At 38.0% G+C, this 27,112-nt stretch overlaps 1 protein-coding gene and 1 long non-coding RNA gene across 4 annotated transcripts in view; one reads left to right on the top strand and one right to left on the bottom strand.

Annotated features, from left to right (window-relative positions):
• The window catches only part of LOC134804371 (uncharacterized), a 34,317-nt gene extending 13,168 nt beyond the window's left edge, over nucleotides 1-21,149 (top strand). For all 3 annotated transcript variants that reach the window (XM_063777405.1, XM_063777404.1, XM_063777403.1), the window contains 3 exons: nucleotides 516-643; nucleotides 1,960-2,055; nucleotides 17,995-21,149. In XM_063777405.1, the coding sequence (XP_063633475.1) occupies nucleotides 516-643; nucleotides 1,960-2,055; nucleotides 17,995-18,389 (619 nt within the window). In that variant the 3' untranslated portion in view covers nucleotides 18,390-21,149. The remainder of the gene's footprint in view (nucleotides 1-515; nucleotides 644-1,959; nucleotides 2,056-17,994) is intronic.
• The window catches only part of LOC134804395 (uncharacterized), a 201,115-nt gene continuing 195,142 nt past the window's right edge, over nucleotides 21,140-27,112 (bottom strand). Inside the window, exon 2 of the long non-coding RNA XR_010146119.1 lies at nucleotides 21,140-22,350. This is a non-coding gene — a long non-coding RNA (uncharacterized LOC134804395). The remainder of the gene's footprint in view (nucleotides 22,351-27,112) is intronic.

The raw sequence follows: 27,112 nt of genomic DNA, 5'->3' as shown, positions 1-27,112 counted from the left end.
TAAGACGGGGGTACGCTCTTTTCTTAAAGGTATGAAGGTCGCATCGGTCCGGAAGTACCGCAGGCGACAGTTTAATCCACAATTTAACTGTGCGAACTCAACTCAACTGGGGTGAATATAGGGACGGCTTGGGGTGAATAGGGACAAAACTTAAAATGTGATTTACTTGACAATTTCTGAAACTCCACACAAATTGTAGCATGCAAAATCTATTATTATTTTCAACCGAATGAATGCGTTTCTGTGAAAATACGTACTTATTATTCACTACTTAATACATCAGAACCCCTAGTGTTAATTTCATTCGATAGCGTGACGAGCGTTCGCGTTTGCGTTATGTCTATTTTTGTATAGGATTTTGAACAGCGCGCCAAGCGGGACGTTTTGGAAACTCAAAATCCCATACAAAATGACACTACACGTCACGTGACGCTATCGAATAAAATGTACACTAGGGGTACTGTTAATACCTAATGTATTCGGTGTTGGTATTGATGACTTGTATTTATTTTCAGAATGCTAATAAACACGCACCAAACATTAGTGTTCGTGCTCCACAATGTAGTTGGCTATCTCCTGATGTTGGCTGTGATGGTCTACAACGTTGAGCTGCTGCTGGCGGTGGTGCTTGGCATGATGTTAGGTAGGACTCGTATGGTCACAGTTGTCATTATCAGGGCTCCAACATTGACTATATAAGGACGGGCCTTACGGACAATAAGAATGGGGCCAGTACAGCGGTGTCACGCGCATAGGGTTTCTGGTTTCTCGACCTTTTCAATTTCTCGAGGCACGGGAATTCTCGACCAAGATTTCTCGAGTTTCTCGAGTATCTCGAGAAATTTTGAAAGTTTCAAAAAACACCATGTTATTTAACAAAATGTAATCAAACCACAATACCTATGGTATTGTATTAGGCAAGAATATTCAAGTCAATAAATTTAACTCGATGTGACAAACTTACAGAACTTTTACTACATACGAAATAGTCAACGTAACAATGAAGCTGCTAATTAAATTGTGATATTTTGCTAATAGGAATATATCGGGATTCGGGATGATTTGATTTATCCATAGTAATTTGGTATATTTGTTATTACATTAGCCTATAATTCGTTTTTTAGCATAAGAAAGAAGATAAGCGATTTTGACGTGTCTTTTTTATTGAAAATATATCACCGCAAATATGTAACAATTATCTACAAATCATATACGATAATTTACATTATTTTGCTTTCATAAGTAATAGTTACTAATTTTTATAGTGTTTTTTTAATAAAACGACACGTCATGACAGTTCAAAAGTTTCAAAACATGAAAATCGGTTGAAGTCAGAACGATAGAATAGGGGACGGATCAAGACAGTTTTTTATTTGGTTGGTTTTTAACTACCTAATAAATGTTTTAAGCACCTGAATATGTAAAAAAAACATTGTTTACATTTATTTAACTACCTAAAGAATAACTCTATAGACACATCACGTGTTATACGCGTGTTTTCTTTTTACTTATCACAAGAGATTTATTTCTCGAGTTCTCGAGGCATTGAGTTTTTTTTTTCCGTCTCGACTTAGGACAAATTTCTCGAGATTTCTCGCCTCGAGAATTCTCGAGCAGAAACCCTACATGCGCACGAGTTCGAGCCAATCGTGCAGTCTTCACTTCAAAAATATAGGTACTGTGGAATATATAACACTCAAAGTTACTGACAACATAACTTTATATTCTGTTTCGAGTATTATTTAGTTTGATAACCACAAAGTATTCAGGGAAAAGTGCTGTTCGAAAATGTACATTCATTTAGAAGATTTACCACAACATGCGTGGCCGGGTTTCATCGTGTATATTATTTACTATAGATACTTAGTGTTATTATTTAAAATTATATTATGTACGAGGTATTTGTGTTATTATCCTTATTGGCTAAATAAATTATGTACCTACAATTTTGCTCGGCAGGTTACTTCCTCTTCGGCCCGAAGCTTACGAGACTTCAAATGCAATGCTTCCGCACAAAACGCGTCGTGATATGCACTCCGGAATGCGATGACACAGGTATGTACGGGGGTTACAAACAGACATGTCCAGATACGGGCGGCCTCGCGTTCAATTGTGTCACAAGGGAGCAAAATGATATATTTACGGCGTGGTGAGGGACTCAATTGTTAACACCCACGGTGGAAATAATTTTGCTACCATGTGACACATACTGCTATTCACATCACATATGAGGATATTATTATGTTTCAAAATATGCATTATCTCAGAAACAATTATCATTCTCATAAAGGAAGTTGTGTAGTGCTCCCAGTTTTCATTTTACATGTCGCAAACATGAATTAAGTAGGTATATATTAATTAAAATAACCTTTAGGAATATCAATACACATTTTACAATTATTGACCAAATGATGCTTAACTAAAACCCTAATCTAAGGGCGTAGCATAACCGCGCAACGCATTGCCTAGGTATGGACGCATCTTAACCTGCTACTCATAGGTACCTCACGCGTCGAATAATGGTCCCTGTGACAGTTCCTTCAAGTATCTTTACCCAATCAGGGCTTAATTAAAAAAAAAATATAGAAAATATATGTTTTTACTTTATATTTATAACTTAAAAAACTTTAGCTTTTCTAAATAAATTAATCTGTCTGACTTCCAAAAAACGATTACAAACGAGTTTTTGCTGACAGCTACTCCATATAAAAATGAACTGTCATAGGGACAATCATTCACCACGAGGGGTATATGTATACATATAGAGGTATATACCCTAACCTAACCCTGTCCTGTCCTTCAAGACCGTTGCAACACCACCAAGTGCTCGTGGGAGGAGTGCGACGGCAAACTGTGCAAGTTCATGGACGGAGTGGAGATGCAGACACGAAACACGACTCTTAACAAGTCAGACATGTCCCATATATTTTGTAGACTTGTTTAACCCTTTGTGCGCCAAGTGTCACACTTGTCACGGGATGGAGTGTAATTGCGTTTACTTTTCGAGAAAATGTTGATATTAAAATAATTATTACGGCTTAGACCAGCGGTCGGCAACAGGCGGCCCGCGGGCACTCACGTGTTAGACTCAGTTAGACTCTAGTCACTCGCGCGACATGTTTCGGAGAGCTTAGGTCTCCTTTCTCAAGCACCGACAGTGCGAGCAGCGTTCACGACGGCCGTGCTTCGCGAACCCACCCGTGCGTGCGTATTATTTTAATGTTAATATATCTCTCACGACAGTTTAAATTCGAAAATATTGGTAATTGTACGTGCCTATAATATAAGTATGTCCCCCATAAGTTAACTTGTTTGCCGATTTGAAAAAAAAAACACAATAAGTGTCCAGCACTAAATTCGGGATGAATGGATTCGACAAAATGTGTTTTTTGTAGCAGTGGCCCAATAGGCCTGATGACAGTAACAAAGAATCATGGAAATAATGGTTTCAAAGAAACATATATGTTAATATGATTCTAAATAATGGCTGAATCTCAGTATAAACTGAAGGATTATTAATATATTCAATAAAATAAAAGTACAAAATTCTCCAATCAGCCATGCATTTTCACTGAAACACCAATCAGAAGCGATCTAAGAAGTGACGTCATCAATCCATGATATATTTCTTAGAGCCGCATAGACAACCTCATTTACCGTAATCCATGCGTCCTCACCAAAGAGTTTGGAGGGTCAAAAAAATATTATTTTGCCACTAGACATTTATTACGTCCAAAAAATATTATTACAAGATATAAAGTAGATATTTATTTGTTATTTTATAAATAAAATGCTAAATAATACGATATTACACCAAAAAACTGTTTAAATTATTTGGCTGAATAGAACTATCATTGCCATGTTGGCTGTCGTAACCAGAAAAAATGGAAAATGAAAAAGTAAAACCGGCGCTCGGTATTTTCACTAAAAATTTACATGTATCTAAATAATTAATCTTAAATTGCAATCATGTGAGAGTTTTTGTATAAAATGAGTTATTGTGATTAATTTTTGTAATGTATATATCACCCCTAATCGTAATATATGGTGCTGAATTAACAATATCATTCGGGTTCAAGGCAAAATTCGTAACTGTAAGTATGTAAACAATATCTACCACACTACCACCAACTAATTTATGACGTCACAAATGGGGTGCGAGGCGTAATCGCGCGAGGTTTAAACTAGCTACAATAAAATGAAATTATTTATGTCAAATCTTATGAGTATAGCTGAAATATTGTGTTTTTCGGAACCAATACAGGTGTACCAGCAATATTAAAAGGGATTTCAAAATTTGTCATCAGGCCTATTCATGACAAAATAATATATTCATTAATTTCATTATAAATCATGAAGGTACATTTTAAAAAGTGTTTGTGCTAAAAAAGGTAACTTAACAACCGATCTGCCAATGACAGGTGGTAGTTAAAGGCGTATCTAGATTAGTAAATTTTTCGCCAATCTGATTCAATTGCCCGATCGATTTATTTCTGATCAAATCGACTGATTTGATCACTCCCGTCTGGATACCACTTAAAGGTTGAGTATTATCCGTTAATGCTTGTAATATTGAAAAGGAGTACTATTGGTATTATATTTGATAAAACATCTATAAAACTTAAAGGCTCTCCGTCGAAGTGACATGGCCTCGTTGGCGCTCAAAAGGTTTATTTTCAGTTTAGCACTCTCTCATAGGTAAATGCAACTCATGAACTTCCTCTTATCCTATCCCTTCCTTTCAGTTTCCTCTTATCCTATTTATCTTGAGTAATTTCGTTTCATGGTTTTTTATTGCGTTGTGTCACGGCGTCACTTTCGTTTTACATGCCGAGGAATGAGATGGAATAAGCTTAACTCGAATGTACCTATTATCGGCGCAGATGTAGTGCATAATTATTTTCCATCGTATTTTCACGGAAACGTACGAACGTGTCAGTCAGTCTCGGTACAAAAGTACTAAGGTTGACTGAAGTAGCATGACAAATACATAAGAACGTTTCCGAGAAAATACGATGGAAAACAATTATGCACTACAAATGCACTAGAGAATCTAGAGATTAAGCTGGGGATAAGATAAGAAAAATGTGAGGTTTTCAAACAAAAGGTATTAATTATTCTAATTAATTAACAATAGTTTAAGAGGGGGCGTAAAGCCAGTAAATTAATAGAAAGGAACAAATACGGCGCGGCGCGCGAATCATGCGACGGAAGATTTGGCCATCGCTACTTGTTTAAAATTCTAGTCAAATGCTTCGGCTAAATCATTAGCTAAGTATTTTATACTAAAATTATATATTTTACATACTGCTATGGTATGCAAGATAACTATATACACTTGAAAAATAAATGAAAATTAGACATGTGTTCGTCATTTTTTTTTATTAAGGTTCCGGACCTCAAAAGGTAAAAACGGAACCCTTATAGGATCACTCGTGCGTCTGTCACAGCCTATTTTCTCCAACACTACTGGAGCGATAAGTTGAAATTTGGTACACATATGCAAAGTCTGTCTGTGACCGAAAGACGGACATGTTAACGTGAACAAATTATTTTTAACAAAGGGGCCATTTTTGAGGGGTAAGTGTGAAACATAAAAACAAAGTTTTGCAAACTATTTATATCGTGTTATATGTACAGTGAAACCTGGTTAAGTGGGACCTGGATAAGTGAGAAACCTCTATAGCTGGGACTCATGGTGCGGTCCCGACACTTTAGCACTGAATTACCTCTGTTAGTGAGATAAAACGAACCTCTATAACTGGGATTAGTTGTTGTGATTTTATAGTCACGTTTACCTGTATAATTGAGACAGAGAGTGTAGTTTACCTCTTTTACTGAGACTATATTTATAAGTTTACATTTTCCTAATTGTTTTTTAGAATTTTATAGGAAATGACCTCTATATCTGAGATAAGGTCAATCTATGACCTCTCTAACTTGGACTTTATTGATCAATTTCCGTATTCTTACTAACTCTTAGTCTATCCATAAATTCCGCATTTGCTTAATTGTGTGTAAACGACTTCAAGTTTGATTTAGTTACTTTATGTAGTTAAGACTATCGAAACGAAAGCTGAAATCTTGATAAGTAACACGAATAAACAAATTTTTATTTAATAAATTTCTAAGACGCAATGAAGTCCGTATCAAATTTAATTTTATTTTAATATATCTATCCTTTGGAGAATCATTCAAAATAAATTCAAAGAAATATTTAAACAGACTTAAAAAATATTTAGGGACAAGGATTATTTTACCTTATTTATTTTTAAAGATATTTACAAAATACCTTATTAACCACCTCTATAACTGAAATATACTCTATTCTCACCTCTATTAATGGAACCCTCTGTAAATGAGACAGAAATTTATTTGTACCTGGCTAACTGAGAGCCTGGGTAAGTGGAATACCTCTTTAAGTGAGACAAATCTGCTCGTCCCTTGAAGTCTTCACTTATCCAGGTTTCACTGTATATCAAATGAAAGGGTTTTTTGTGAGAATTTCAAATGTATTTTGTTTATTATTTTATAATAAATAGTTCAGAAGTTATTTAATACAATATGCAAAAAAATACCAAGGAACGAAACTACTATTTAAAACTCTAAAATTTTGGGAAAAATACTCAGAATAGTTTAGACCTATAGATGACAGGAAATTGTATTAGAAAACTACAGTCAAGTTTAGTGTGAGTTGGATTTAGGAACAAAAATGCGATTAGGCTGTTTTAGGGACACAGCTGCAATGATTTACGTGAGACGGTGTGGACGGCTATTGCGGCTCAAGGCCCGGAGCCTATGACATGTGCATGCTTCCTGCAAAGGACTTCGTCGATTTAGCTAAGCGATTGGTCACTCCATGAAATTGGACGTATACCTATATGTTATATATATGAAACAAATCGTTATAGTGACCAGATTATTAGTGTGAAAACTGAATCACTAAATATAACGGGGATTTTGAGAAGTCCTGCGATAAACAAGAAAAACTTGTATAAACAAAGTGCATACTATTTTGTAAAATTATTGTAGATTTTTAAAAGGAAATAGACTAAATCTGCCGTGTAACAAACGTAACTGCAATCGTATTGTTATACATTAAAAACTATTTTGATCTTGTTCGTAGTATATTGTACAAATTGTTAAATGACCATTTGTAACACTTGTTTCAACGTAATAAGGTTTATTTAAGGTTGGCGTTGGTTGCATATTTTTGACAGATTGAAAAAGACGGACGCGAACGAGTATGATGATGTCCAATTTTGAATACATCGAAATCTTCAACTTTGAACCAAAATGTAAAGTCGTGTAAGTATTATTCTAAACAAAGTATTCTAGACATTTTGTTCGTAGTTCTGTAATTTAAATGAACATAGGAATACATAATTTTAATAGTAACTAAACTTATGTCAACATCATCTCACCAAAGAAAGTTACCCTGTGCCTAAAAATAGTATTTCATTTTTTCATGTAAGATCATAAATATATTCGCCCGTGGATTGATAATTAATCACAAAATAAACACCGCGCATAGGGTCATTTTAGCTCCGGAGGCGTCGTTTCTAGCGCAAAATAATTGCCATCTCCGTCAGCGGTATATTCGATTCCGAGTTATAGCTTTTTTCTCTACACATATAGAATAGATATTTCGATGTATCAAAACCATACATATTATAGGTGCAGAAACATAAGCCACCGCGCCGTAACACTTTCCGTCACATCTGTTTTTTGATCCGAACTCTACGGGTTTTTACAGACGTTTTACTCACGTATCCCGTCAAAAAAAACTTTGTTTAAAATTGTGTGATGTATGGAACCCTTGGAACGCGAGTCCGACTCGCACTTGGCCGATTTTTCTATCGACCCACTTCCTTGTAAGGTTTTGCTAAGAGCGTAGCTGTCCTCATAAATATTGGCTCCCTCTTAATTCTGCCGTAAAGATTCGTTACAAATAATTTTAAACTGAGAATTTGAGGTACCTATTGTCTGAAATCGTCACAATCACAAGTACGTATAAACTAATTTAATGTGACGTTTTCAACTTAAAAGGTACCACATTGTCGGTTGTCGATAAGGTTAATTTCAAATTGAAGCTATATGGAAATAGCGCCTTATTAACACCGACAATAAGTACCCTTTTGGTTGTGAATGGCACTAATAATCTTTCTGAGTCTGCGTTATATAGAGGTTTCGCGGTAGACGTGTGCGCTGGATTCTATACCAATACCGTTCAGTTGCAACTTTTATGCCTGTCTTGTCCACTATGAATGTGAAATATCATTCTTTATTATAATAAATTACAGTAATAAGGGATCGGACTGTAATAAAATTATACTTTTTTTATTACGCATACCAAGGCGCGGGGATGGGCCCGGGATGGGTTATGTGGGACTCCCATATAGGATAATGAGACCCATGGTTACTTACTTAAAAATTCAACTTATGAACAATGCCATTCATTCAAAATGACCAAAAAGTAATGCAAACTTGACGAAACGTTTTTCATTTCAGTCGCCAGTCCAATCCGCTATTACGTGATTCTTCTCTTGTTTAACCCTATCAAACTATAGAGATACCTGTCTTTAAATAAATTTTGCACATACGAGTAATTCATTTTAAAATTTATCCATTGTCAGTTGACGTCTTTGGCGGTAAAAAATATTGATTTTTTACCGCCAAGGCATTGGCCTCGCGCGATTTTCGAACCCGTGACCTGGTATACCGGTCCACTTACCCTAAAATCTACTATATCATCAGGAAGGGTCTTCAAGTAGGCATGACCCATGAAATGGAGTTTGAAATCGGACGGGGGCCGCGCGGTGACTGAGCTAATAAGGTGTCTAATTTTGATCTATAGCGTTTATCAATTGTTCAATGAAGTGGCCAAAAACGTAAACTTCGCACACACTGTTAACTGTACATCGGACCTTATGCCTTTTGAAATAAGATCCACCGATGTACAGTTAGGAGTGTTGCTGTTTGTACATGTTTTTCTGTTCTTGCTTGTTAGTATCACCGCCTTCTGCCTTGCTCACAATCTCTGCTTTGCTCTAATGTTGACTGATAGAGAATGCCTGACGTAATTAATTCCGCCTAATACGCGTTAAGGCTTTCTTTTCTCCAGCAAAGCTTAAAAAATAAACCGGGCTCAATTTACCTAAGTACATTGACAACTGTACTTCAACAGCCAGAGACGATATATCACGTCGAAAGAAACTTGTGGCGCAGTTGACGTCATTTTTTTTATATTCCATGTAGTTTAGTTTTATTATTGTTTAGTTTGTATTTTTTGTCTCAATAAAGTAGTACCTATTACCGGTGAAATTACCACTGATTATTGATTATTGGGATTCATACTAACCGTATTAAAGAGACTATTGAGCGAAACCAAGGCTCCAAAGTGTTCGCAAAGGACAAGTCTATTGGGCAAAGCCAGCTGACAAAGCTGAAACGGGAAGATGGCAGCATAGCGTCGAGCAAAGCGGAGGTTTTAGGCGAGATCGAGAGGTTCTATGGACAGCTATATATACACTTCGATCGCAAAGCCCGTGGACAGCTTGGTAGGAAATCCAAGAGCCAAGCTGTCCCGACATTATACCGAAGATATCCCGGACATCAGTCTGTACGAGATTAGGATAGCCCTAAAGCAGCTTAAGAACAACAAGGCGCCGGGCAAAGACGGAATCACTTCAGAGCTTCTGAGAGCGGGTGGAACACCGGTACTTAAAGTCCTCCAGAAGCTCTTTAATTCCGTCTTGTCCGAGGGCAAAACGCCTGAAACATGGAATAGAGGCGAGGTGGTGCTGTTTTTCAAAAAAGGTGATAACAGCCTATTGATGAACTACAGACCCATCACGCTTCTGAGCCATGTCTATAAGCTGTTTTCAAGTGTCATCACGAACCGTCTCGAACACAGACTTGATGACTTCCAGCCTCCCGAACAAGCTGGTTTCCGAAAAGGCTATAGTACCATAGACCAGATCCATACGCTGCGGCATGTTATACAGAAGACCGAAGAGTAAAACTTGCCATTATGCTTAGCGTTTGTGGACTATGAGAAAGCCTTCGATTCGGTGGAATATTGACTATCGGTACATCGAAGTGTTGAAGTGTTTGTATAGTAACGCCACCATGTCGATCCGAGTACAGGAGCAGAGCACGAAGGCGATTCCATTGCGAAGAGGCGTACGGCAGGGAGACGTTATCTCTCCGAAACTGTTTACTGCCGTAATGGAAGACGCCTTCAAGCTCCTGGAATGGCAATGACTTGGCATCAACATCAACGGCGAATACATCACTCACCTTCGGTTTGCCGACGATATCGTAGTCATGGCAAAGTCGATGGAGGAACTTAGCATGATGCTCGATGACCTCAACCGCGTTTCACAACGGGTGGGCTTGAAAATGAACATTGACAAGACGAAACTTATGTCAAATGCCAATGTTGTACCCATCTCAGTCTCTGTTGGGAACTCGGTACTCGAAGTTGTTAACTCGTACATCTACCTAGGACAAGTAGTCCAATTAGGTAGGTCCAACTTCGAGAAAGAGGTCAACCGCCGAATCCAACTCGGTTGGGCAGCGTTCGGGAAACTACGTAATGTCTTTTCGTCCGACATACCTCAGTGCCTCAAGACGAAAGTCTTTAGTCTTTTTGTTACCAGTGATGACTTACGGCTCCGAAACGTGGTCTTTCACTATCGGCCTCTTCTCAAAACTCAAAGTCGCTCAACGAGCTATGGAGAGGGCTATGCTAGGAGTTTCTCTGCGTGATCGAATCAGAAATGAGGAGATCCGTAGACGAACTAAAGGCACCGACATAGCCCACCGGATTAGCAAGCTGAAGTGGCAATGGGCAGGCCACATTGCACGCAGAGAAGATGGCCGATGGGGTCGAAAAGTGCTCGAGTGGAGACCACGGACTAGCAAGCGCAGCGTAGGACGTCCACCCACAAGATGGACAGACGACCTTGTTAAGGCCGCCGGAGGACGCTGGATGCGGGTCGCTTCCAACCGGTACGAATGGAGGTCCAAGGGGGAGGCCTATGTTCAGCAGTGGACGTCTTATGGCTGAGATGATGATGATGATGATATTTGATTTGATTTGATATTATTACTGATTTGATAATGAGAGTACAAAAATAAAACCGTAAATTGGTATGTTCCCGTTTTAGGCCACTTCTGTTGAACTCTATTCAACTGTACCCGCAGTTGCTACTAAGTAAAGTAGGCAGTAAATATTTGCAGAAAAAATATTGCTATAGTTAATGTGGGATTTAAATCAACTGGAGTATATATTTAACATATGTCATTTAAATAAAAAAATATTAAAATTCATGTGAAATAGGTGTCAATAAATGTCAGTTTACTCCAGTTCATTAAGATTAAGTATGTTTAGTTGTGTTGTGGTGCATTTCGTGACTACTTTGAAAAAAACGCGTAAGGTGTAGCGAGGCAATCCTGACTGTGGGAAATTTGACTTATCGAAATATCTTCCATATTTAACATTATTAATTATTAACTACAGTGTCACCTATGTCCAGATAGCGGAAAAGCTTGTTAATGATTTCGCCATAGATGGCTTTGGTAGACCAAATGCTCTATTTTGTTTTCGATAAAATTCCTTGTGTGCACGTGTGTTAAGTATACAGACTCAATATTTTTGGATGTGAGTCAGAAAAAATATAACCTAGATAACTAATCTACAGCATAAAGGCAATCAGTTGTCAGAAAAAGTACTGTAGATAGTAGTTTTCGGTAGTCAAAGTTGTACTTTATAACTTACCAGTCGAAATTGCCTCGCTGCACCTACTAATCTTGTTCTGTCAATAAAAATAAAAATGTGGTATCTATGTATGGGATGCATACAGAGTTACTGCGTTTTAACTTTGATCAGCAGCGCGAGATACGAGATTTTTCAGAGTAGTGACGATTTATTATATTTACATATTGGGTGCTTCGCAATGAGTTCCCTTACTGCCTTTTCACCAGAGGTGTGCGAGGGTGCGTAGCGAGGGATGTTTTTGTTAAAAGCCAATAGAATCACTTCATTTACCTATCCTCGTTCAGCGCAGCAAAATCTATTTGTACATTCCTCACTACGCATCCTCGATTCCTCGCACATCTCTGGTGAAAACGTAGCTTTAACCCCTCCACCCCCGGCAGAAAAGTAACCTCTGCCTTCCATTCTCACTATACTGCAATTTCATAGAAAATAAATGAAAAATGTAAAACCCCTAGCGTCGTGCCGCCCAATGTACATTAGGATGTACACTCAGTTTCGATGGAATATGTCAACCTTCATTATAAACAAAGTAGGCAGCATTTCATTTGTCTCGTAAAATTTTCGATCAAATGAAATTCAACCTAATTCAAAATACAACTAGATTCTAACTTCCTTGGCTATAATTTTGTATCGTGGGCAACACGAGGCTCGTTTCTAGATGTATTTGTTACTTAGAAATGCGGAGAGTTCTGGGGTTACTGCAAAATGTAAATGCGCCATTATTCATATACTCTCGTATGTAGTACGTACTAGTACTGTTTAGTATTCCACCACTTTAGTGGTAGTTGTAGGAAAGGTATCTTGGATTGCTGTTATCTTTATAAAGAGGCGCACACGTCTACTTTCTCGTAGCAACTGTTCGGAATCCGAGCTCAAAATATTGACAGTTTTCAGGCAGTCGAAAGTCATCTGCTAAACATAGACCTAAGTATCTGCGTTCTGGGCAGCCATCGAATCTACACGTAATACAGCCCGCCCACTGCGACCTTATCTTTAAACCTAATACACGCTATTTAGTTTAATCCCTTCAAATATTTTAATTGAGAATACTACAGTCTCATTCAAATCTCACGAACCGAACGCAGCTCGCAGAGCTCTGAGCAGACGGCTGTGCGTGACCAGGATTGCGCATATCATTGTTATTGAACTGTTAATTTTGGTTAGATTTAGGGCTTCCAATACCGAGATCCCGGGATCCCGAAATACCGGGATCCCGTCTGTGAAAACGCATTTTTTAATACCGGTATTTTTTAATGCAATACCTCCCGGTATTTTTTAATGCAATACCGGGATCCCGGTATTTCCAAAAACAAGGAAAATGTGCCGATTATACTGTTTAAAATCCGTTAAAATGAGTAACTTCGGCTGTATCAAGAATATTACTTGCCCATTTAATGAAACAAGATCATTTAAGTGGATCAAGGTCGGTGCATATGCATAGATAAATATTTGGTAATGAATTCTGATGTTCAGGATATGATATTAAGTAGTTATTAATTAGTTAGTTCTTAAAATTATATCTAAGATTGGAAACTAATAAGCAAGGAATAATTGTAGTATGGCAAACGAATTTTTAGTGGCAAATTTGAATAGGTATAGTTGGCTGGTTTATTAACCAGCCAACCTAATAAGGTTGAACTAAAAATGAGACTGGTAACAATGGTGAAGTTAACAAGGCGGATAAAATGATTGCCAACCTGGAGGGTGAAATGATAATACATTGCAGTAATACTCCCTAGTATTACTGCAATGTTCTACCGCCAGAGTGCAGCACTAAGTTGTTTAGTAAACCATAGAGTAACTTATACATACTACGCTTTAACCAGTTTTTTTGACAAGTTTTACTATGACATTCATGCATCAAGGCGGTTTGTTTACAGGTGGCTTACCGCGAAACGCGAAAATCGTAATTTCGTTATCTGTTTCTCTATCGATCGAATAAGCAAGAGTGATAGAGAGGTAGAAACGGAACTTTCGATTGTAGTGTTTTACGGTAGGCCATGTGATTGAGTTAGTGATGCCCTCTATGCAGAGTTTTGCGTAATATTCCCTATTATTGCATACGGCGATTATTGTTTAATATCCTAAGCTAAAGACATACATATCTGGTGTTACAGTGAGCCTTTTTATAATAAAACTCAAAAAATTTAAGCGATTCATAGTCAATACCGGGATCCCGGGATCCCGGTATTGAAGAGGACAGTTTCGGTATTAATACCGGTATTGAAAGAAGTCCGGTATTTGGAAGCCCTAGTTAGATTTAACAAATAAAAAGTAATCGATCATTTCGATCAAAAATAAAATAAGTTACGCATTTTTAGAAGCAATTTTCATGTCTGCAAAAATACTTAAAAAAAATTTATGGTGCGCTTTAGACCTTATTCGTGATTTTTTTCTATATAGCGAAAGTTGTATAATCAGGCCCCGTAGACAACATGCCAATCGCTAACGCTCCGTAGCGAACGATACGCAACTGTCACTGTCACACTAATATGGAAGAGTGATAGAGAGATACAAAGCGATTTGATATCGAAGCGCAAGCGATTGTCACCTTGTATTGGCTAGGCCGCCAGGTTTCGAATCGATTAAATAGATTTGTAGTATGTAGAGAGAGGGCAATAGAGCAGTGGTTCCCAAAGTTGACTGAGCTCCGACCCACCCCACCTAACAAAAACTGCCAAATTCGGGACCCGCCTCTTGGTCGTCTTAAAAAAGGAGCATAATTCATATTATTAGTACCGGCTGTTAACTCGATCGTTCGACATATCGTCTTATGTTTCAGGGCCCACTAAAATTTCGCTCGCCACTCATAGTTTGGGAAACGCTGCAATAGAGAGTACTCTCTCCAGGCTGGTGTGCATGGGGACCACTGAGAGTTGGTCAGAAGTAGTATTGATAGTAACTGACATTCGGAGCTCCGTAAGCGCGATGTAGAAAGTGCTAACGCCATCTGTTACAATCTTGTGGCACGACGCAGCCAGTGATAGAGGAGACGCAACTGATCCATCAAGCGTATTAGCGTTGTCATTTTTGTATTCGATGAATGGCAAATTACTCAAAAGTGAATTTATGGTGGCAGTGTTACACTCTGTTGCATGCCAAAGCGGTGGGCAGATTATTTTACACCGTTTTATGTCAGTGTTTTTTTTTAAACAAAGCACATATAAGGCTAAATTTATTTGTGCCGGATAACTTCACGAACGCGGTAGGCCGCAAAGGGAGACGCGCGCGAATTCTTTTTGCCATTGCAGCCGGTAAAACTCGAACTCGTCAAGCCTTCAACGCTCCTACTGCCAGAGCTATTGCACTGGGGAATGAGTTTCTTGCACAGATCCAGGACGCTGATGTATTTGCCGATAACATGGCACTATTAAGAACAAAAATAGTTCATTTTGCAAACCTTTTAGTCCGATAATTATGTGCTTGCGTAGTTATATTGACATTTATTTTAATTTAATTGTATAATTCAGTTTAATTTGACGTAATGCAATATTTGTTCTTCTGTTATTTGACATAAATTAATTCAATTGTAATTTCACATTTATTCAATTGTAATTTGGTGTAATTTAATTTAATGTAATATAATTGTGTTATTCAATTTATTTATTAGGTAAGTTGACATTGTTTATATGGTAATTTTATGTTGTACTATTTTGTGAGCGTTTTTGGGCCACCTGTAAGCCCGCAAGAGATGAACACCAATAAAAAATAAAAATATCGGTACTACTTTGAAAAAAACTCGTATCTTGTTCTGTCAACCAAAAGAAAAATGTGGTATTCAACTTTGAGTAGCAGTGTGAGATACGAGATTTTTTCAAAGTAGTGCCGATACGTACCTACACTTGATTTTTACATTCATTATGTAATTACCAATGGACGTTATCGTAACCATAGTACTACCAAATTTTAAGTGTTCAATGGACAACCTAATTTTTATTTTTCACCAGATAATGATAGTTTTTTTTATCTAGTTATAGTTTTCTACAGATAGAAAATCTATGGTAGGTTTTATCGAAGAACAGTATTGTTAGCCAATAAGTCAAATAGGTACTGCTTTAGATATAGGGACCGTGCGCGTTGGAGCGTCTACCACATTGTGGCCTGAATCGGAAACATACGAGTAAACATTAGTACATTATTGTCGAGGCTCGGAAGCAGCTACTTGCAGGCTGAGGATTCGTTTTAAACGGACGACCTTGGGAGTCCGTTTAATTGAATCCGAAGCCAGCAAGTAGCCTTCCAGCCGAGTCATATATAGTGCTTTTCTCAAAAATGGTGCAAGAAATATAAATATCATAGAAATATTTTACAAAAGCAACGTTCTTACGTATATATTTTCACGGAAAAAAGTAGAAACAATTGAAAAAAATAGCTTTGCCGCCTTTTTATTTTTTTAATAAAAAAATAGAAGTGTATTTTTCTGCCGAAAATACGCCAACCTATTTGAGACAGCTAAATAGTCGCGGTACTAATCATCTGTTTGGCTGTTTAATGGGCCTGTGCCTTCATTTGATATGGCCATTTCAACTTTTAAAAAGTTTGGAACTCGACAAATAATGGAATTTGTATGCAACATTGCAGTACCAAAATCGAGACTGCAATGTTTTTAACTTTTTAATTTTTGACTGACCATAAACTACGCGCTTCGCGACCTATTTTTTAAACGGCAAAGTCGACTTTGCCGTCCATTTTTGAGAAAAGTACTTTGCCAAAGCAAGCCTCTACCGTTTTCGTGCGTTTTCTTGTGCATAGTTAGTAGGTTCTGTCATCTTGTGTGCTACATCAGTACGGATATGACGGTCGTTCTTGTCTACGTGACAGCCTGATAAAACGATTTCCGTCACTTTCAATCGCGCTCTGTTAAAAAGTGACGGATATTTTGTCACGTGGATAAATTAAGCCATCCATAATAGGCCTCCTGAAGCATTCACATTTCACACACAAGCGCCAAAAATCTGACGGCTCCTGTGCTGCCTCCTACAGTCATGCACGCTCCTTATATGGTTTTAGATCCAGGGATGTTGCGAATATTCGCATCCGCGGAACATGCGCATTATTTTCAACATCCGCATCTGCATCCGCATCCGCATTAAATCGATGCGGAGCATCCGCATGAAGCGGATGTCGACCAAGTCGGTAACAGGAACGTATTAGCGGCGGCGCCGCCGGCGTAAGTGCTATAGGTACCTAATTTCGTCATTATATATAACGAAATCGTCTAGATCCCGAAAAGTCGGCCTTCTTACTGTTTATTAAATAAAACGCGCCTATATTCTTGCTCAAATACTAAACGTTTCGTTTTTTTTAAATAAAAAATGCTAAATATGTAATATTTGACGTTTTTTAAGTACCAAATCTTGACATCCGCATCCGCGGATGTGAGGCTTTAAATATCCGCATCCGCATCCGCGGATGTCAAAAAATCTCATAATCATCATAACTTGTTACTCTAGCTGTAAGTTTTCCTAACAAATAAAATTAAAATAAATTGAGCTTCGATTACTATAGTTGCTACGAGAGTTGGCCGAGGCCGCGTTACACATTTAACCCGTCGAACGTCCACCATACAACAAATTGATGCAAAGCAATTTGACCCATATTGATCTGTGGTAACACACGTCTGAGTCGCTACGACCCAAATTAAGTTAAGTGTAACACGTGTGATAATAGGGCGCTCCACGGGTTAAGAAAAGTGTGTTGAAATCGGGTAGTCGGGTCCAGTGCTAGTAGTAGTAGTATCACTAGTATCTAGTAGGTAGTGGTGGAAGTAGTGGTTTTTAGTTTATAGCAGTGTAAGATATTTTAGCACTTTAGTTTCAGTGCTACAAAAACACGTACTAATTTTAGTGTAGTGTTTATTTTATTCGATTAACTACGATTACACTCGTTTAATGTATAATATAACATATCTATACTCCTGTAGAGGTTGAACAATCCTCTACAATACTGGAAAACAAAACAAAACAAACAATATTAAAGATGGTTGTTATACCTACTATAATACACCACTCCAGTAGCCAATGACCACTTCTGTATCAACTATACAATAACCATCAGATATATCGGAGCGGCAAAGGCGCTCACAAATATTACTTAGACGCCTTGACAATAGAGGCGTGTTCAGATATTTGTTAGCACCTTGGCCGCTCCGATATATCTGACGGCGACTGTACATGTACAAATATAACTAAAAAACACTTCTCTTACAGCTGAAACCTCCACCCCGCCGCTCCTAGACGCCTCTCTCACCACGGAGTCTGACTACTTCATCTGCCAAACGCGCACCTGCATCCAACCCTCCCACTACTTCCGCGCCAGCACATCCCAGGAGACACCAGCCAGCTGCCACTTCGGAGCCAAGTGTCCGTCTAAAGTCGCTAAGGCTAAAACTTTACAGAAACACTGTCACAAAGAGGAGCCGAACGTGGAAGACGCGCAGTTGCTCGGTGACAGTTGTTGTAATAAAGAAAAGGTGGAAGTCCACCAGCCTGCTAGCTCGTGCTGTAAGGAGGGTACTCCTGAACAAGTGAGAGAGGATAGCCCTAAAATAACTTGCTGCAGCGCCAAAACGACACCAACTGATAGTCAGGAGCAGATTATTTGATAGGTTTTTTTTAATGAAATCGGGGTTTAAATTTAAAATACTAATTGGCGGATATTTCTGGTTTAAAATTAATTTTGAGGTTTGTGTAACCTTGGATTATGTTTTTGTCAAAAAGGGTTTACTAGAGTCGGACCAAACTATCTTTACACAGAGTTTGCACTGAATGTGTAACTACCAAAATGTACGTCCAATCTTTATGAAAATACGAGGTTCATAATGTCACCTCCATGCTTTGTCACTTCAAAGTATGTGCAGGGTAAGATTCGGTCTCTATTTACATTTTAATTGACTTCATGGAGGAGGCTAAGTTAAATGGAATATAATCGATTAAATCTTGGACTAAGTACATTTTGGGCATTCAGATAATTGATAGGTTTTTGTTTCAGAGAAGTTGTAGAATATTTTTAAATGGTGTTTTTGTTTTTGATGGCATACCTACGTTTTGTAACTGTTTGATAAAAAAAACCGCCCTTGAAGTATCTAACGGAACGCGGTAAAATATTAGGAGCGAATTAAATATTTTATTGGAGAAATTCAGAATAGGTACCTACCTAAAGAATGGCTAAGCACGAAGAATTTCGTACATTGACCCGCCATTTCCTACCTCTATCGCACGCGCGTAATTATATTGGTTTCCTGCTCGCACAGTGCCATTGCCCGCCGGCACAGCAATATAACTATTACGCGCGAGCGATAAAGATAGGAACAGGGGGGTCAATGTACGGAATTATTTGTGCTAAGCGTCCTTACTTTATCTAGGGAGTCAGATTAGGAAGTTTCTTGCAAACTATATACATAGATTGATTTATGTTTAATTTACCTAAATAACGAAGCAGGTTTTATTTAGCCAACCTTTAGACTTTTTAAATGTATTTTTAGAATCTTAATTGCATCAAAAAAAAATCTCAGCCAGGTTGATAGTCGTTTATCGATACACGCCAATCGAATAGAGAAATTTTTGATTGGCGTTTGTTAAATGATTGTCTCTTGGCCGTGGTAGGGTCAATGGCCACTTGCCCCATCCAGGATTAGCGACTAACTCGGAGTTAACCGTTAAATTGTACTGGTAACTTCGGGTTAAATTGTACTGGTAACTCCGGGTTTAACCGATTAACCCCGAGTTGGCTAACCCTGAATGGCGCAAGAGGCCCTAAGATGCACAAAATGACGATTTTATTGTTTTAGAATATGTAGTTTGTAATATAGAAAATGTTCCAAGCGTATATTTTTGTATATCTAGGTGCTATAATGTATATGTTGTTTAACTGTTTGCATGTAGTGTATAGAATAGATATGACTGATCCTTTATAATTTTAACATGACACTATATTTTTTATGAATTTAGTCAAGTATGCGTAAATCTTGGTAAAAATTTTAGCAATACAAAATACATCATATCAGTAAATACGCTCAAAGTATTGAAAATATATTTAGCCGCAAATTTGACAGCTAAAGTATGGAACTGTAAGCCCCCGCACGTTTTGTGGTAACTGTATTCAAACGCTCTTGTATCCACACAAGCTGACAACTTTACGGCTATACTATTTATTCTGTTTTTATTGAAATTTAACAAAATTTTGGTTGTAACTACTGGGAAAAAAATTCCCAGTAGTTGCCACCAAACCGAGTTGGTGGTAAAAGGTGGGAAAAAAATTCCCAGAAGTTACCACTGGTAAGAACTTGGTGGTAACTAGTGGGAATAACCCCAATATATTGCACTACTTTACTCAGTATTTCTTTGTCTATGATTAGGTTGAATAAAATTCATATCGCTGTTATTTATAAATTATTGTACATTTTATTTAGGAGAATAGGGGATATTACTGCAATGTTCTCCCGACAGAGTGCAGCACTACCGACACAGTAAATTCATAGACTAACTTATACATACTGTGCCTTAAACTGTTTTTTGACAAGTTTTTACAGACAATAAAAGATGACATTGATGAATCAAGGCGGTTTGTTAATAAGGGCCTACCGGTAAACGCGAAAATTGAAATTTAGTTATCTGCCTCTTTATCGCTCGAATATGCAAGTGATAGAGCGATTAGATAACGAAATTTCGATTTTCTTGTTTCGCGGTAGGCCATGTGATTGACGTGACGTGTGATGTGTCAATGTGGTTTGTTTACTGTATGTGCCACAAAGGTGCCACCTACGCAGAGCTTTGCCTAATATTCCCTATTGGCAAAGAAATTGTTAAACATATTGGGCAATATGAGGCTTGTTTTTAAATTACTATTTTATAATAACACTTCATAATATACCTTATTGGAAAGCAACGATGATGCGCCACGCGTTACGTGCGCGGCGCATCATCGTTGGACCTATAACTTAGTAGGGTTACTGCTATAGTTAAGGGCCACTACATAGTAATTGGCCACTCCTAACAAATCAGAAAGAAACAAGCCAATTGAAGCCTAAGAGTGACCAATTACTATGTAGTGGTCAATAACTATAGCAGTCACCCTATATGGGAAAAGCATCGATAATTGAGTTTATTGATAAAGGAACTCCCTACCTGTCATTAAAGTTTGCCCTTTAATATCCGGTCTTTGCTGTTAGCGTTAAAAGGGTTAAATTAAATTTGACAGCTGTCTGTGCCATTTCCCAAGCGTTTATTCGGTTCGGTTCGCTGTAATGTCAGTTAATTAATTGAAGAAATTACCTTTAAAAGTGCCAAATATATCTATTATTTTTACTTGTGTTATTTAACCACTTAGAAATAGAGAAATAAAACGATTTTGATATTTTATAGACTTTTATTTATCAAAATAATAACATGTAGATACAGACACTGAGACACTGGACTACATAGACCATTCAACGAGGAAGGGACCTCAACAATAAACTTTACAGTCCCGATTTTGATTTTCTTTTATATTTTATCTTTTTTTCCAGTACCAAAGTGCCTATCAATATTGTTGAGGTCGTAAAAAAATAATCCTCCATTTAAATAGTAATAAAATACTTAGGTACAGTCACCTGCAATAATATGTTATACAACGAAGGCCGCAAAAATATCTGACACAATCTTATTTGTAGAGCCATAAGAGCGTGTCACATATTTTTGCGGCCATCGTTGTGTAACATATTATTGCAGGTAACTGTACACGTACCTACAATTAATATCAATAGTTTTTAAACATGTAACATGGCAAACCTGCATGGTGCAGCCACCGCGCGCACTGGCCGGTTGTAAAAAAAAACTAAGTCATTCGCCCGTCTTTTGTTTTTTCTCATCAATTTTCTCTTGGAATTTTGTTGCAAATAGCACAACTCTGATTTTATTTCTTATTTAATGTGCCTCGATGCTTATGATTCGCGATAAATGCAGGTAAATTATAAACTCCTGTAAATTATAACTATAAGGACATACTTTTCACTTTCCGCTCTAGTTAGCCGGCTACAAACAAAATGTGGGATCTACTGTTTTATCAGTAGGTCAGATACAGACGTAGGTACTTAAACACCGCGCGCAATACAGACATTATTATCCGCAAATTGACAACCATTGTACCTATTTTGCATTTATTTTTATCAAGTATTTATAAACTTACCCCGGCTAAACGGGTATTCTTAAGACCTAATGTAACAATTATCTAACAATTAAACATCGTCACAACAAGAGAAAGCTTAAACCTGCGGCACAGTTAAATAATTCTCTGACGCAACTATGAAATTGCCGAATTCCTCGAAGTTGTACATTTTGCTGCCATTAAATACAGAAAAAATAACAGTGCCGTACGATTAAACTGTTTTACACAACAATAAATATATATGACACTCATTATCAACTCAATATGGTTGATATCAGTGCGGCAAGCGCGTCAAAATTATTTTCCTTGTCTTGTTTCTGACCACTCTGTCACGCTTGTATTTATGAAATAAATAAAAAAGTAGAGTGCTGTCGCATGTCTTTCTAGCTGTAGATTATATTTTACATGAGAAAAATTACAAACTAAATTTCACTCCATACAAAAAGCTACATTCCGTCACATTTTTGGGGACAAACAAGAAAACGAAAATAATTTTGACCCGAGCACGTTACTAGAATGTCTAGAAACAACAAATAAATTAAGGTTAAAACGGAGTAAACGGACATGGCCACAAAGTTACGACCTAAGGTGAATAGGCCATAGGGTGACTGCTAAGTTATTGGTCACTACATAGTACCACTAATTGGCCAATCTTAACAATAAACCTTCAATTGGCTTGTTTCTTTCTGATTTGTTAGGTGTGGCCCATTACTATATAGTGGCCAATGACTATAGCAGTCACCCTAGTTCTTCTATGAAAATAATAGACTAAGATCAGTTCTGGTCGCAGCTCGCTAAGCACTAAGCGGACAGCCGAGCGTGCCCGAGTGCGGATATCATTGTTTTAATAACACAATACACAGAAGATAACATCAATACCTACGTATAAGAACATCATAATACCCTACTTCCGGGAAACATCTTATAACAGGGCGAATCAACTTTTAGACGCGAATCTGTCCACGACATTTTTACTTAAATTAAATTGTCCTTTATAAATAATATCATCATCTTCCTCGCATTACCCGGCTTTTTGCCACGGCTCATGAGAGCCTGGGGTCCGCTTGGCAACTAATACCAAGAATTGGCGTAGACACTAATTTTTACGAAAGCGTCTGCCATCTGACCTTCCAACCCAGAGGGTAAACTAGGTCTTATTGGGGTTAGCCGAAAACTCATTGGTACGAGCCGGGGTTTGAACCCGCGACATCCGGAATGAAAGTCGCACGCCCTTACCGCTAGGCCATCAGCGCTCCTCCAATAATACGAGTAAATAATTACTAACAACTACTACGAGTAAGTATTACTTTTAAATCATTTTATGTTATATGTTAAACCAAGCGGTTTGCTCTCTTGTAGACCTAAAATTTAGACCAATATTAAATTGGAAACGTGATTTCTCGGTAACTCCAGAGACATTCTTCATAACGCCAGAGACGTAACATCTAAAATTTGATTCGCCCAACAACAGAGGAATACATTGACACTAACGATATTTTAAACCTAAAATGGGCGCTATAAAAAAAAAAATATGGTGAAATGGCTGGATGTGACTTGAACCCGCGACCTTAAGAGTTACGCGACTTAAGGGGACTACCGGTTTTGTATACAAACGCAAACGGAATTAGTTTTTCGCTCCTAACTTATATAATAATAATCAAAAAATGGAATCAAACGAAGGGACATAGCCATTAATATACAACTAAGCCTAGAATACAATGTACAATGTAGAAATATATTCCATCAAGTCAATATCCAGGAAGGAATAGGGAATACGTTTGTATGGAAAAGCGGTTGTCCACTATCCTCTTTAGTCCATTGGTCTCGGTCAAGCCAAGGTCGCGGGTTCAAATACATTTATTTTATATTTACTTTAAATTATTCCAAAACAGTAAGACTTGTAAATACTTCCAAATGCAAACTTAAACTTGTTTTTGCGAGGCAAACGAGCAGACGGATCGCTTGATGACCGTAGCCCATCGACACCCGCAACACAAGAGGGGTTGTAAGTGCGTTGCCGGCATTTAAGATGGCACGCTCTTTACAACTATATATCCAACATTTCGCAGTACAGGTTTACATTTTCACCCCATTAAATCCCCCATAGGCACGCGTCTCATTTCGCTGGCCCAATATTACAGGGTTCTATGTTACATTTTCAAGATAGTTGAAATTCGACTTAATGTCACTATGACAATGTTTAAATTTCAGTTCGATAAAAGTGAAACATAGAACCCTGTTATATTGGGGCAGCGATTTGGTGGCGCATGCCTATGGAGTCATCCGTTTAACTGGGGAATAGTCAAATTGTCGTGAGTCGTACTAACAAGCTAATCATAAGGTTTAACTCACGTATTTTAAGTGACTCGCGCGACATGTGTCGGGGAGCCTAGGTCTCCATTTACAGCAAGCACTTTAGTCTGTATCTTAAGGTATTTAAAAAAGAGTAAACCAAATCTACCCTCAAATGGCTTAAACCAGTTGAGGGTAGATGAAAACATTACATGGTCATATAATGTAGGTCAAAGTCAGGTCGTTCAGTGACAGATCCAGGTGGTTTTGTATTTGGTTGGTTAATAAATATTATAACTACCCGAAAAAGTACTAATTATTTGTTTACTTTTATTAAGTACCTAAAGATACAGAGTATAAGTGCCGATAGCCGCGCGCTGCGTACTGATACGTATATGTGCTCGGGTGAGTATATAATAACCCTCTTATTCATATAGGTACGCGCTATAAGCCTCGATTAGTTAATAATCGTTTGTCTTTATATGTCATTTTGACATATGTATTTGTAAAAAAGGGATAAAACATAATAATTTAACTAAATCAGGCCCGTAAAGTTTTATGGAAAAGGGCGTAAATATAGGACAATACAGATCGAACTAGTTCCACAGTAAGCTCAATAAGGCTTGTGTTGTGTATAAAACAAAGTCCCCCGCCGCGTCTGTCTGTTTGTGTGTATGTTCGCTATAAACTTACAAAACTACTGAACGAATTTTCATGCGGTTTTCACCTATCAATAGAGTGATGCTTGAGGAAGCTTTAGGTGTATATAATTTGTTAAGGTTTTGTGTAACCCGCGCTAAGCCGGGGCGGGTCGCTAGTGTAATATATAGTTATAGATAAGTACTTAGAAACATAGAAAGTATCCATAACTCAGGAACAAATCATCTTCCTCGCGTTGTGCCGGCTTTTTGCCACTGCTCATGGGAGCCTGGAGCCCGCTTGGCAACAAATCCCAAAAATTTACGTAGGCACTAGTTTTTACGAAAGTGACTGCCATCTCCCCTTCCAAGCCAGACGGTAAATTAAGCCTTATTGGGATTAGTCCAGTTTCCTTACGACGTTTTCCTCCACTGAAAAGCGACTGGTCAATATCAGATGATATTTCGTACATAAGTTCCGAAAAACACATTGGTACGAGCCGGGGTTTGAACCCGCGACCTCCGGATGGAAAGTCGCACGCTCTTACCGCTGGGCCACCAGCGCTTCTTCATAACTCAGGAACAAATATTTGTGATAAACACACAAATAAACGCCCCTACCAGGTTTTGAGCCCGGGACCTCCTGCTTCGTAGGCAGGGTCACTACCGACTAGGCTAGGAGGAGGAGTAGGAGCTATACGTGAGTTAAACCCTTAACAAAGATAATTGATTATATTAGAGAGGTAAAGCCTAAGAAAAAATTGTGCCCCTTAGTTTGACATCCAAAACAGATAGCGCTTAATCCAGTAACTTTGTCGAATTTTGTAATGTGGCTCTTTTGCGTCAAATCCGGTAGTTCTGATTTTTTGCAGACTTATTTATGATGTTGTCCCAATGAATAATCCAAGTTTGTGACCTCGACCGCCGAACGCAACTTTGTCAAAAATCGAAAAAAAAACCGCGAAAATATCGGTTTTCTTTTAGATTTGGGCGATTATAAGCCTAAAAGACTAGTTTTTGATAGTACCTTCTCAAGGCGATTTTAAAGTAGACTAAATTTGCTACAGTACGACACTAGAATTGTCTCTGTACATGTAATAGTTTCCGAGATAAAGCCTTTCAACATTTTTAATTTTTTCGATCTTGTATTCGTAGGCTAAGTAAGTGCAGTGAGTATGCACACTATGCACTTTTGTCTCAGGCGATGCCACTTGGCACAATTGTTTCTAAGCTCAAACAAAGCTGATCTGGCCCGGTAGCCATGAGATCGTACCGTGCCTACCCCCCAAAAAGGGGCGGAATGGGTCGGCTCCCTAGGTCCAATCTATGCTATATGTCTTCCTGCTCTTAGGAACTAGGGCAAGTTATATATCATTTTCGTATAATTTAGGGACGAAAATATTATATGCATACATTTAAAACGCCAAATTAAATGTTTTGTGTTACAATTTTAACCTTTGACTTTGGCCATAATGACATTTCTATGGAAATCGTCACTCAATCCGCTACATATTTTTCCAAAAATATTTATGACTGCCTGCTTTGAAGTGATACTTTATTTATAGAATAAGGAATCCCTAAATTATATGAATGGGCCCTACGGAAGACCAGCGCTGGCTTTATAGCTAGATTGATTGATTGGCTTTATGGCATTATGCTGAGTTGGGTCCATTTCGTGATGCACACTTATTGATCTCTTCTTTCCTTGCTGTTGTTGTCTGTACATGTTCGTACATATTTTGTGATCGTCACGAATAAAAATCTTTTATCTTTATCTTTTATATGAAAACGATATATAGCTTGCCCTAGTTGCTAATAAGAGCAGGAAGAAATACAGCATAGATCGGACCTGGGGATCCGACCCTTTCCCCTCCCTTTTTGGGGGGTAGGCACGGCACGATCTCGTGGCTAGGGGGCCAAATCAGCTTTGTTTGACCTTAGGAACCATCGTGCCAAGCGGCATCCCCTGAGACAAAAGTGCATACTCTAGAGATGCACCGGATATTCGGTTACTATCCGGTATCCGGCCTATCCGGCCAATATATTAATATCAGGCCAGATACCGGATAGTGACCTACTTTTGGATTGGATTTAAGAAACAGTCACGTCATAATCGTATTTGTTTATTGTTTTAAAACAATTTAAACATTCCACTGACTTGCACGCGCACTCATTTCGAACTTAGAAATGTGTCCGCGCGAACGTTCACTAGGAAACAGGTCAAACCTACACAATGCGCACCTGAAAAACCGAA

Source organism: Cydia splendana, chromosome Z (genome assembly GCF_910591565.1).
Source record: "Cydia splendana chromosome Z, ilCydSple1.2, whole genome shotgun sequence".
NCBI classification, from domain to species: domain Eukaryota; kingdom Metazoa; phylum Arthropoda; class Insecta; order Lepidoptera; family Tortricidae; genus Cydia; species Cydia splendana.
The sequence above is the reverse complement of the archived record's forward strand: the minus strand, read 5'-3'. Positions and strand labels throughout refer to the sequence as shown.